Source organism: Canis aureus, chromosome 5, assembly GCF_053574225.1.
Source record: "Canis aureus isolate CA01 chromosome 5, VMU_Caureus_v.1.0, whole genome shotgun sequence".
NCBI classification, from domain to species: Eukaryota; Metazoa; Chordata; class Mammalia; order Carnivora; family Canidae; genus Canis; species Canis aureus.
This window is the reverse complement of record NC_135615.1, coordinates 12071357-12083678: the sequence shown is the minus strand read 5'-3', so window position 1 is coordinate 12083678 and position 12322 is coordinate 12071357. Positions and strand designations below refer to the sequence as shown.

The 12322-nt window shown below is 34.1% G+C and overlaps 1 protein-coding gene across 4 annotated transcripts in view; it reads left to right on the top strand.

The window, feature by feature from the left end:
* The window catches only part of PLXDC2 (plexin domain containing 2), a 514506-nt gene that overhangs the window by 368286 nt on the left and 133898 nt on the right, over positions 1-12322 (top strand). For all 4 annotated transcript variants that reach the window (XM_077896883.1, XM_077896880.1, XM_077896881.1 and 1 more), the window contains one exon: positions 6916-7034. In XM_077896883.1, the coding sequence (XP_077753009.1) occupies positions 6916-7034 (119 nt within the window). The remainder of the gene's footprint in view (positions 1-6915; positions 7035-12322) is intronic.

Sequence of the window (12322 nt, the reverse complement as noted above, 5' to 3'; positions counted from 1 at the left end):
TTGTAAGCAGCATTCTTTTCTTAATTTCTCTTATTGATGGTTCTTTATTAGTCTGTAGAAAATCAACTGATTTTTGTATATTGATTTTGTATCTTGCAACTTACTGAATTTGCTTACTATTTCTAATAGTTTTTTGGTGGAGTTTTTAGGGTTTTCTGTATATGATTTCATGTCATCTGCAAACAGAGGCAATTTTACCTCTTTTTTTCCACTTTGGATTTCTTTTATTTCTTTTTCTTGACTAATTTCTGTGGCTAGTACTTCCAATACAATGTTGAATAAAAATAGTGAGAGTGGACATCCTTGTCTTTTTCCTGATCTCAGGGGAAAATCTTTCCACTTTTCACTCTTAGAATAATGTTAGCAGGGATGCCTGGGTGGCTCAGTGGTTGAGCGTCAGCCTTCTGCTCAGTATGTGATCCTGGAGTCCCAGGATCGAGTTCCACATCAGGCTCCCTGCATGGAGCCTGCTTCTCCCTCTGCCTGAGTCTCTGCCTCAATCTCTCTCTCTCTCTCTCTCTCTCTCTCTCTCATGAATGAATGAATGAATAAATAAATAAACAAATAAATAAATAAATAAAATCTTTAAAAAAGAAAAAGAATAATGTTAGCTACAGGCTTGTCATACACGGACTTTGTTATGTTAAGACACATTCTATATATAATTTGTTAAGCATTCTGTTCATGAAAGGGTATAGAATTTTGTTACATGCTCTTTCTGCATCTATTTGGATAATTATATAATTTTATCCTTCATTTTATTACTGTGTTGTATCACATTGCTTGTTATGTGTATGTTGAATTATCTTTGCAACCTGGGAATAAATCCAGCTTGATTATAGTATATAATCCTTTTAATGTACTATTGAATTTGGTTTGCTAATACTTTGTTGAGGACTTTTAGATCTATGTTCATCAGGAATATTTTTATGTAAGTTTCTTTTCTTGTAATGTCCTCATCTGCTTTGGTATCAATACTGACCTTGTGAAATAAATTTAGAAGTGTTTCCCTTCTACTTTTTGAAAGAATTTAAAAAGGATTGCTACTAATTCATTTTTTAAATGTTTGCTAGAACTCCCCAGTGAGGCCATCTAATCCTGGACTTCTCTTTTTCCTAATTACTAATTCAATCTCCTTACTAGTAATTGTTCAGGTTTTCTATTTCATCATGATTCGGTCTTGATTAGTGGTATGTTTCTAGGAATTTATATATTTCTTATAAGTTGTCTAATTTGTTGGCATATAATTGTTCACAGCAGTTTCTGATAATCCTCTAGTACTTCTGTGCTATCAGTAGTCATGTCTCCTTTTTCATTTCTGATTTTGAGTCTTTTTTTCTTAATCTAGTTAAAATTTCATCAATTTTTTATATTAAAAAAGCAGTTCTTTATTTCATTGATCTTTTCTATTTTCTTTTTAGTCTCCATTTCATTTATTACTGCTGTGATCTTTGTTATTTCTTTCTGCTAACTTTGGACTCAGTTTGCTCTTCTTTTCTCTAGTTCCTTAAGGTGTAAAGTTAGGTTGTTTTTTGGTTTTTTTTTTGAGATCTTTTTTCTTAGTAAAAGCATTTATGACTATACATTTTCCTCTTAGAATTGCTTTTGCTGCATCCCATAAATTTTGATATGATGTGTTTCCATTTTCATTTGTCTCAAGATATTTTTGGAATTCTCTTTTGATTTCTTCTTTGCTCATTGATTATTCAGGAAAAATGTTTTTTAATCTCCACATATTTGTGAATTTTCATTTTCCTTCTGCTTTTAACTTCTAGTTTCATATCACTTTGGTCAAAAATGTGCATGATATAATTTTAATTTTTGTACATTTGTTACAACTTGTCCTGTGCACAAACATATGATCTGTCCTGGAGAATGTCCCATGTGCACTTGAGTAGAATGCATATTCTCCTAGTATTGTATGACATATTCTGTGTATTTCTGTTAGGTCTATCTAGTCTAACAGGTAGCTTAATCCCAATGTTTCCATATTCATTTTCTGACCAGATGATCTGTCCATTGTTGAAAGTGGGATATGAAGTTCCCTACTGTTACTGCATTGCTGTTTATTTCTGCCTTCACATCTGTTAATCTTTGCTTTATATATTTTGCTTTTCTGATGGGTGCATAAATTTTTATAATTGTTATATCCTCTTGATGAATTGACCCATTTATCATTACATAATAACCTAGTTTGTCTCTTGTTACAGGTTTTAGCTTAAAGTCTATAATGTCTGATATAATTCTGTCTACCTCTGCTTTCTTTTGGTTTCCATTTGCATGGAATATGGTCTTCCATAATTTGACTTTCAGTCTACATGTGTCCTTAAAACTAAAGTGTGTCCTCTTATAACCAGCATATGAAACAGTCTTTTTTATTATCTTTATCTCTTCACCCACTCTGTGTCTTTTTTTTTTTACACTCTATGATTTTGATTGGAGAATTTAAATCCATCTACATTTAAAGTAACTATAAATTGGTATGGATTTACAGTTGTTATTCTAGTAGTTGTTTTCTGGCTATTTTGTATTTCCTTTTTTCCTATCTTCTCTTGCTCTTTTCCTCTGTGACTTGATCATTTTCTGTAGCTGTATGCTTAAATGCTTAGATTCCTTCTACTTTATCTTTTGTGTATTTACTATGGTTTTTTGTTTTGTGGTTACCATGAACCTTATATAAAACATGTTTATATCTATTTTTAAGCCAACAACTAACTCAAACTCATACGTTAGCTCCCTATTTTTATACCACATTCTATGTTTTTGATGTCCCAATTTATAGCTTTTTATATAGTGTATCCATTAACAAATTATTATAGTTATTTTTTATAATTTTCTCTTTTAACCTTTATACTACTTTATATACTTTAACTACTACTTTAACTATCCATTAACAAATTAACTACTACTACTTTAACTATCCATTAACAAATTTAACTACTACAACAATTTAACTACTACTACTTTAACTATCCATTAACAAATTATTATAGTTATTTTTTATAATTTTCTCTTTTAACCTTTATACTACTTTATATACTTTAACTACTGCCAGTTATAAGTGATTTACCCATCGCCATTACAATATTAGAGTATTAACAAATTTAACTACTACTACAATTTAACTACTACTACTTTAACTATCCATTAACAAATTATTATAGTTATTTTTTATAATTTTCTCTTTTAACCTTTATACTACTTTATATACTTTAACTACTGCCAGTTATAAGTGATTTACCCATCGCCATTACAATATTAGAGTATTCTGAATTTAACTATAGTCACCCCCAGTGACTTTTATATTTTCATATAATTCCTATTCATATAATTCCAAAATCCATACAGTTCCTATTCCTATAATTCATATTACTTACTCATTTCCTTTCATTTCAGCTTAAAGAACTCCCTTTAATATTTTTTTTTATAAGACTGGGCTAGTGGTGATGAATTCCTTTAGTTTTTGCTTGTGTGAAAAACTCCATTTCTCTGCCAATTCTGGAGGACAGCTGTTTTTGGTAGAGTATTCTTGGTTGGCTGTTTTTTCCTCTCTATCAAAACTTTGAATATCTCATCCTATTCACTCTGGCCTTCAAGGTTTCTGCTGAAAAATCTTCTCATTGTCTTATGGGGGTTCCTTTGTAAGTAGTAAGTTGCTTTTATCTTGCTGCTTTTTTTTTTAATTTAAAGATTTTATTTATTTATTCGTGAGAGACAGAGAGAGACAGAGAGAGAGAGAGAGAGAGAGAGAGGCAGAGACACAGGCAGAGGGAGAAGCAGGCTCCATGCAGGGAGCCTGACGTGGGACTCGATCCCGGGTCTCCAGGATCACACCTGGGCTAAAGGCAACACTAAACTGCTGAGCCACCCAGGCTGCCCTCTCTTTCTGGTTTTAAGATTCTTTATTTGTTTTCAACTTGTTATGGTTTAATTAAAGTGTCATCAAGGTTAGTCTCCTTTAATTCATCTTATGTGGTATTTTATGGCTTCCTGGATCTGAATATCTGAATGTTTTCTGGGTTAGGGAAGTTTTTAGCCATTATTCCTTTGATCAAGTTTACCCCCCCTTTCTTTCTTTCTCCCCCTCCTTTCCCTCTTCCCTATTTCTCCTTGCTCTCTTCTCCTTCTTCTTGTACTCCTAGGATTCCTATGATATGAACACCAGTCCACTTAATGGTGTCCCATACATTTGTTAATCTGTCTTCACCCTTTTTTCGCTTTTGCTTGGATGAATTCCACTGCCCTGTCTTCAGTGCATTGCTCTTTTCTTCTACTTGATCTAGTCTGTTGCTGAGCCACTGTATTAAAATTTCCAGGTTAGCTATTGTATTCTTCATCTCTTTAATTTGTATGTAATACTTTTTAATGTTTTCTATTTCTTTGTTGAAATTCTCACTTTGTTCATATATTGCTCTTGTAACCTCAATGAGCATCTTTATGACTGCTATTTTAAACTCATTTAGGTAAATTAATTTACTGCTATTTCATTAAGACTGGTTTCTGGACATTATCTTATTATTTTTTTAACATATTTTCCGTTTCCTTTTTTCATTTTTCTTGACTCCGTTAGTTTCTGCACATTAGATAAAATAGCCACCTCCTCCAGTCTTGACACAAACTATATCAGTCAGCCTAGCCCAAGCTCCTAGTCATCTCTCAAATCTCTATGATTGTCCTTGACACTGTTTTTGCTCCTAGTGGTTCCCAGAAGTTGAGAGTGTACCAGGACGCATCAGTATTTCAAAGGGAATGATCATATTCAGCACCTACATGTAGGTTTATCTGGAGCCAGACCCTCAGGCAGCAGCTAAGAAAATATACAGTCAAGTGCTCCTGGGGAGAAACTGGGAAATAGGCATTTTTGCCTGGTCTCTCTGCACTACTGCCATGAAGGGGTGCTCCTTCACCCATATAGAAACTGTTTATTTCTTATAATTCTCTATTATAAATACAAGCCTCACTGACTATCAGAGCAAAGTGATTTGGCTGCCTAAACCTTGGATGGCAGCTGTAAAAGTGGGGATACTAGCTGTGTGTACAGGCTTTTTTCAAGGTAGATACTGGCAACGTTTTATTTTGGGGGTTAGCCAGAGGGAGATGATGTGGGAGGGGTCATTGTCTCTTGAGCTCTGGGAAGGATAACAGTCAGCAACTAAATGAACTAATTAGAAACCAGACCCTCATGAAACGTATGTAGTTACTCCCCTTCCAGAGAAAGATTAGGAAATAGGCATTTTTGCCTGCTCACTCTCTACTGAGCCCTGAGGGCATAGCCATGGCAAGTATCATGGGCATACCTGTTGCTTCCTTGTCTGCTACAGGCCTGAGGGACTTGTAAATGCAAATCCAGTTGTCTATAAGAACCAGGTAACCTGGGGGCCTGTCTCTCAGGTGGCAGCAACAAAGGCTAAGCGCTAGAAGTGTGCAAGCTCCTTTCCAGAAGGATATTGGTGACCTGTTTTTATTGTCAAAGTGAACAAAAGGAAGAAGGTGGGGGAATGCCCTCTGGCTCTTTTGGGCTCCAGAGAGGGTCATAGCACCTAGATGCATGCAGTTTCAATGTGAATATTTTCTCAGTTGGCCAAATTATAGCAGTTACTTGGCTAGATTAGATTAGATTAGATTTCTCTCAGAGGAAATTACTTTGTGTGTAGCTCTGTGTGTACATTGGGTGTGTCCATGGGAGGAGGAGGGAAAATCTGAAGCCTCCTATGTCACCATCTTAGTCAAAAGTTCTCACCATTATGTTGAATTCAAAAACACAGTGAAGCCAGTATCCTGTTTCACAGCAATTATCAGGTACAAGGATTATTTCATGAGCAGTCAGATGGAAGAAGTGCAGAGGGCAAGACATGTGGGAAGAGGTGTGGAGTATGCATGACCTCCCTGGGCACACTGCTCCCAGCAACTCCACATCTTCACTAACCCAGAACTCTGTCGTACAGTCTCAGCTCTTTTTTCCTTTTTTTGATCAGGTGTTTACTGACCTGGGAGATGTTTATCTCTTAGTTCTCTGAATTTCATTTTCTGTACAACATTTTTCATTTCTGTAAAACATTTTTCACAGAATGTAAACATGATTTTTTTAACCAACCAAAAAATCCAATACTTAGAGCTAAGCAAAAGTCTTAGCTGCTCCATTTTTTTCTTTCAGGAAAAACAAAAAAGAATATAAACAATGTCATTTAAAACAAAATTCTCATTGGTGGCTATTAAACGGTTTCAGTTCACATTATATATTAATAGTTTTATAGTTAATTCTGGCAGATTAACTCATCAGAATACGATACAGAGCACTGAAGATTCATTCATCCCAATGTACTTCAAGGGGGCTTCAGAAATCTTTGCTTGGGGCCCTTTAAACTGCCTTGCAGCCTCATTGAAGCGATACAACAAAGACAGAAATGAAGGCACCAGAGAAGAAAATTCTCATTAGTGTTGAAAAAAATTTTTTGAGCATGGAAGGGTATAATTCCACATATTGAAGAAACATTTTCAGATCTTTTATAAGTGATTCTATCTTTCCTAAATGTGTTCGTTTCTTTCTTAGCATTTGTCAAATGTATTTGAAATTCATTCAATCCACTTGGGCTGCATTTTGAAAGTGGCTTATAGAAATTTAAACAGACAGTACCCATTAACATTAATGGACTTCCTAAGGCAAAATTCCCTCATACTAGGCTCAATATTAACCTCAGTATGAGATTAGATTTTACTAAGTATTTAGTGAATACTCAATTGTTTAAAAATATCTCAAATACTATTTCAATAACAGAATTCCAATTAACCATATAAAATCCAAGTGGCACAACTGCTAGATTTGAAGACTATATCCATAGTTTTGTGAAATCTCTAACCAGAATTGATGGATATATTTTTAACAATGCATTTCTTCTGTTTCAATGGGGTTTATAGGCACAGCACTTGTTGTCCAGTGGGACCACGTACATCTCCAGGATAATTACAACCTGGGAAGCTTCACATTCCAGGCAACCCTCCTCATGGATGGACGTATCATCTTTGGATACAAAGAAGTAAGTAATGTATTAATGATTTCCTTTCCCCTTGATCTTGACCTCTGTCTTTTTCTCCAAGTGTCAAAAAGGGACATTCTACAATCATGAACCTTAAATCATTTTCTCATGTCTTGGTTTCTTTTACTTCATACAAAAAATGTTTTTAATCTACTAGCACTGATTGTTAATCCTTTGGGTTTTGTTTTGTATTCTGCTATCACTGGCATTCTGACTGATGAATTCATAAAATTATTGGACAACTATATCGTGATGGTATTATCTAAGAAATGTCTCTAAGAAAAAATATTTCCAACTTGGAAGGATTTCTCTTCTACATCTGATTATTTATATTTACTTTTTGTTTTTGCCTTGTCAATTTCTGTGACATATTTTGACTCTAATTAAAAAAGTATTAGTGTATGAGAAAACATGTGTGGCTCAGTGACCCAATACCTAAAGCAAATCAGGAACCACAATCCCTTTGGCCAATGTTTATTTCAATGTGATAGGCAAAAATTTTAAAAAATATTTTATTTATTTATTCATGAGAGACACAGAGAGAGGCAGTGACATAGGCAGAAGGAGAAGCAGGCTTCCCAGAGGGAGCCTAATGTGGGACTTGATCCCAGGTCCCCGGGATCACAGGCTGAACTAAAGGCAGACGCTCAACTACTGGGTGCCCCTTGATAGGCAAAATTAATTAGTGTTATAGGTGGCAGAAAAAGTAATGGAATTTAAACTTATGGTTTGTTTCATTTTACCAAATTCACAAAGAATGGAAATTTACTAAATTATAGCCTTAAATTTACAGAATGTCTAAATTAGAATAATAACATGTTTAGTTTAAAAACTCTATTGACAATATAATAACAGCCTATTAGACAACCTGAACTTTTGAGGAAGAAAACAAATATAAGAATAAAATTCCAAGAATGGTAGATGTGATATTTTAGGCAGTCAATTGGTATGAAAGAAATTTTGACAATGTGAATGATGATTGGCATTACTAACCCATGGGTTAATGAGTATTTATAATAAAACAGACTCAGTATCTCATTTGAAGGGTTATTTTTGGTTAGCAAATGAATCCCTGACTATTAAAAGGATGTTGACAATTTAAAATGATTCACTTTGGTCAAGTCTTTTGAAATACATCTTTTCTATAAAGTGAGGGATAGTTATATTTCAATTAACTATGTCAGCTTTTGGAAATCTTACAATCATTTTAAATATTTCCACTCCTTTGAAGAATTATTCTATGTGGAATTACTCACTTACTTGGGGCAAAAATATAAATAGAATATAATATAGAATCTGGTCTGCTTGGTGCTTCTTTATCCAGAGCTATGTTTTGATATCATAGCCCATCATATTCTTATGTCACCTTACTTGGCAGCTGGGGGAATATAGTTCAAAGGGACTCATTCATTTCTAGCTTTCATAATAGTCCAGTATAATCCTGGGACTGCAAAGTCATTATAGAATGTTAGTTTTCAGCTATTTTAACCAGCAATGGTGAAGTTTCTGGAGAGAAGTAGAGTCAGTAAGTCTAGAGTCTTAAATCTCACTAACTGTAGGCTATTTCAAAACAGAAGTTTGTGTTTTTATTGTGGTCTCTCTAGTCTTATTATCAAAGTCATCATCTTTATTTATACTGTTCTCAGTGGATGTCTCACATTGCAGAGTAGCAGTTCATTTTTCTTATTCCTTCTTTGTAGTGGTTTGGTATTTTAAAAAAAAAATGTCTTTATTTTAATTAAAGAGAAAGTTTCCACTATGGTTTTCCTGTCTTGTCATGGGGAATATTATACTGATAGACAATTCTAACACTTTCTTTATATTCCCAGACTATTATCTATTGAGCATTAGTCCTTCTGAACTCAGAGTTCTAAAGAAGTCATTACTGTATTATTTGCCTTATTGTTCTTTCTCTGTTCTGGTTAGAAAGCAGTTTTTGTAATTTCATACTCTATCTTAATTTTTTCCCAATGATTGTCATATGTTTTATTTTGCTGATGCAGATTCCTATTTGTAAAATTTGACACAATAAGGGTTCCCTGGCATTTAAGGAGAAAGCTAGAGGCTTCTGACAGTTCTAGAAAAACATTTATGATCACAATAGCATTAAAAAGTTAGTTTGCATAATGTATTATCCTTGGCAAAGCGCTTTCATATACAGTATAGTTTTCAATTCTTCAGCGATATCCTATATTCTTAATATTCATAAAGGCACTGGCACATGAAGGTATTTAATAACTGTATATGGCTTAATTATGGAATTAGATCATACAAAATTATCTTTATAGCTAAGCAGATTGTGTCAGAAAGGTTAAATGACATGCTTGAGGTCATGGAGCTAGTTAAGGACAAATCAAGGACTAAAGGCTCTAATTTGGTGATCCCAAGATACCTCAACATTACTTTTTTCTTTCTTGTTAGAGTTGTGTATAACAATTCACAACCCTATTTCTCATTTTTTAGAATAAATATTGGTTAATGTTTGGTGTTTAATAATCTTTTTATCTAACTCTAATATACTACCCAATTATAATCTCATAAAATTCAAAGTATTCCTGGTTAAGTTATAGAGCTAGCAAAATCATAAGGACATAATAAAGAGTGTGATTTTGTTTTCCTGCCCAGGTTAAATTTACAGAACCAACATTATAGATAGGGAACTAAGTACAATTCTTCCTGTGCCAAGTTGCTTCTAACTGGCTAATGACAGCTTTGTTTTATTTTATTTTATGTGAGTGAGAAGAAAAAAATCCGCAGTATACAGAAACTACCAATAGAGCACTTGGTTAAATTGTAGAATAAAAGTAGTAATACATTGAATAAACTTATTGACACAGATTTCATATTTACTTCCCTCAAGTGATTTGTTCCAGTAGATAATTATGTTTCTTTTAGTAACTCTTAATGTGTCAAACTGCTCATCCACTCAGATACCTTCAAGTCCATCACGTTCCTCATATAGTCAGTTCTCCAACAGCATAATTTTTTGCAGTGTAAACAAGATCAATAATGGTCAATAAACTAGAACATACATTTGCACTTATAACAATCTTGCTTGTAACAAGATTGAGATAGGAAAGTACTACTGCTGTTTAAAATAAGAATAAATACAGATTTGTTTGTGTCATTCAGTGTTCCTTCACCAAAGTCCCAGTGTTCTTCTAACCATACTGGTGAGAGGAACGGTGGAGGCACAGATTCCTCTAAATAAATAAGTTCTCTCTCCTGAGGTTGTAGCTCTGTATTCTTGAACCAAAGTTTTAAAATTCCATTTTAGTTATGGTTCCCTATTATTACACAGCTATTTCTCTCAGTTCACTTCAAAGTTACAGTTTACTTAGGATGAAGTGAAAGCACAAAAAGCATATTGGTTTTTTTCTTAATTTTCTGTCAGATTACCCACCGTTTGCTTTAATGTATTTTCCAATTTCACAGTATCCATTTGTGTCCTGGACATAAGTTTATAGATTTAATTACCTGATAAAATTAACCATCTTGCCATCTATTTCCTAACTATATTAATAACAGTTCTTTTAAAGTTTATAGCTGATAACTAATATCTAGGTTTCCTGTGGATCTGTTTGTATCATCTGTCTTTTTCTTTTCCTCTAGATTTTCATTCATTGTTCACGTTTCTTTGCATGCCAGATAATTTTTGATCAAATGTTGGGCATTATTTACAAATTACTAAAAAGATACTTTGAGGCTGTGGTTGATATTTCCTTCCTCCAGTGAGGGTTTACTTTTTCTGTTTGGCAGGTAGGATGGAACAGGTTACTTTAATACTCTGAGGGCTAAGCTCATTCAAAGTTGAGCATCAGTCCTTATAAAAACTGGTGTATTACTGGTTAGCATTTACTCTTAGAAAGTAGTCTTTCATGAATCTCCACCCAAGCCCAGATTTTACTATAGGAGCTGTTGCCTTAATGGCCCTGAACTCCTGTTTCACCTCAGCTCCATGAGACTGAAATTCTGCTCAGTTTCTTAGTCTCTAAATCTTGCCTGTAAATTGCCAAATGCCTTGACAGGAAAGTGGTATTGCATTTACTTCTGTGATTTCCCTTCTCTGGAATCTTGGCTTTTCAAATCTTTGCTCTTTGATAGTGCCTGCTGCCTTCAACAGGTGCTTTCCATATGTTATTTATCTTTCCTGCTTGATCTCAGTAGGAGAATTGGTCTTTTACAAGTTTGTCTGCCATAACCAGAAATCCCTTCACTTTTAATAACCATCTCCTAATTTGGTACAATCTAGCATTTATTGAGCTCTTCATATATGCCATGCAGTGACCTAAGTGCTTAAAATTTATCTCATAATTCTCACCAAAAAGAAAAGAGGTAGTTGCTTTTATCATTCATAGGGAGAGAACCTGAAACACCCAGAAAGGTTCAGTAACTTTCCCAAAATTATTAAACAAAGATTTATCCAAGGGAGTATAACTCCGGTGCCTAAGGTCTCATAATCACTGTACCATACTGCCTCCCTCCAAACTTCTTCTTTTTTAAGATTTTATTTATTTATTCATGAGAGACATACAGAGAAATGGAGAGACATAGGCAAAGGGAGAAACGGGCTCTATGCAAGAAGCCTGATGTGGGACTCCCATCTCAGGACCGTGGAATCACAACTCAAGCCAAAGGCAGACTCTCAATTACTGAGGCACCCAGGTGCCCCCCAAACTTCTTTTTCAAGAAATAACTAAACTTGGAGCACCAGAATGGTACATTCAGGTACATTAAGCATCTGACTCAGTTTTGGCTCAGGTTGTGATCTCAGAATCCTGATCTCAGTGTTATGATATTGAGCCCCTGTTGAACCCTGTGTCAGGCATAGTGCTCAGCATGGAGTCTGCTTAATTTTTTCTCTACCTCTTTCTCCCCCACCTGACCCTCATTGTCTCTCTCTCATGCATGCTCAATGTCTCATAAATAAATAAATAAATAAATAAATAAATAAATAAATCTTAAAAAGAAAGAAAAGAAAAAAAGAAAAGAAAAGAAAGAAAAGAAAAGAAAAAAAGAAAAAAGAAAAGAAAAAAGAAAAGAAGAAAAGAAAAGAAGTAAAGAAAAGTAAGAAAAGAAATGACTAAACTGCTTCACTCCAATATTCTGGAAAGTCTTTCCTGGCTAGTCATTATTATACTGTAACTCTACCCCCTTGAGAGCACAGGTAAGAGTGATTTGCCTTTCCATATCATTTATCTTATGTATTTTATTAATCTTTTAAAAAATGGAAAGAGGCTGTACACAGGTAAAAATAAATAAATAAAAATAAAATATGCACCCTGCTT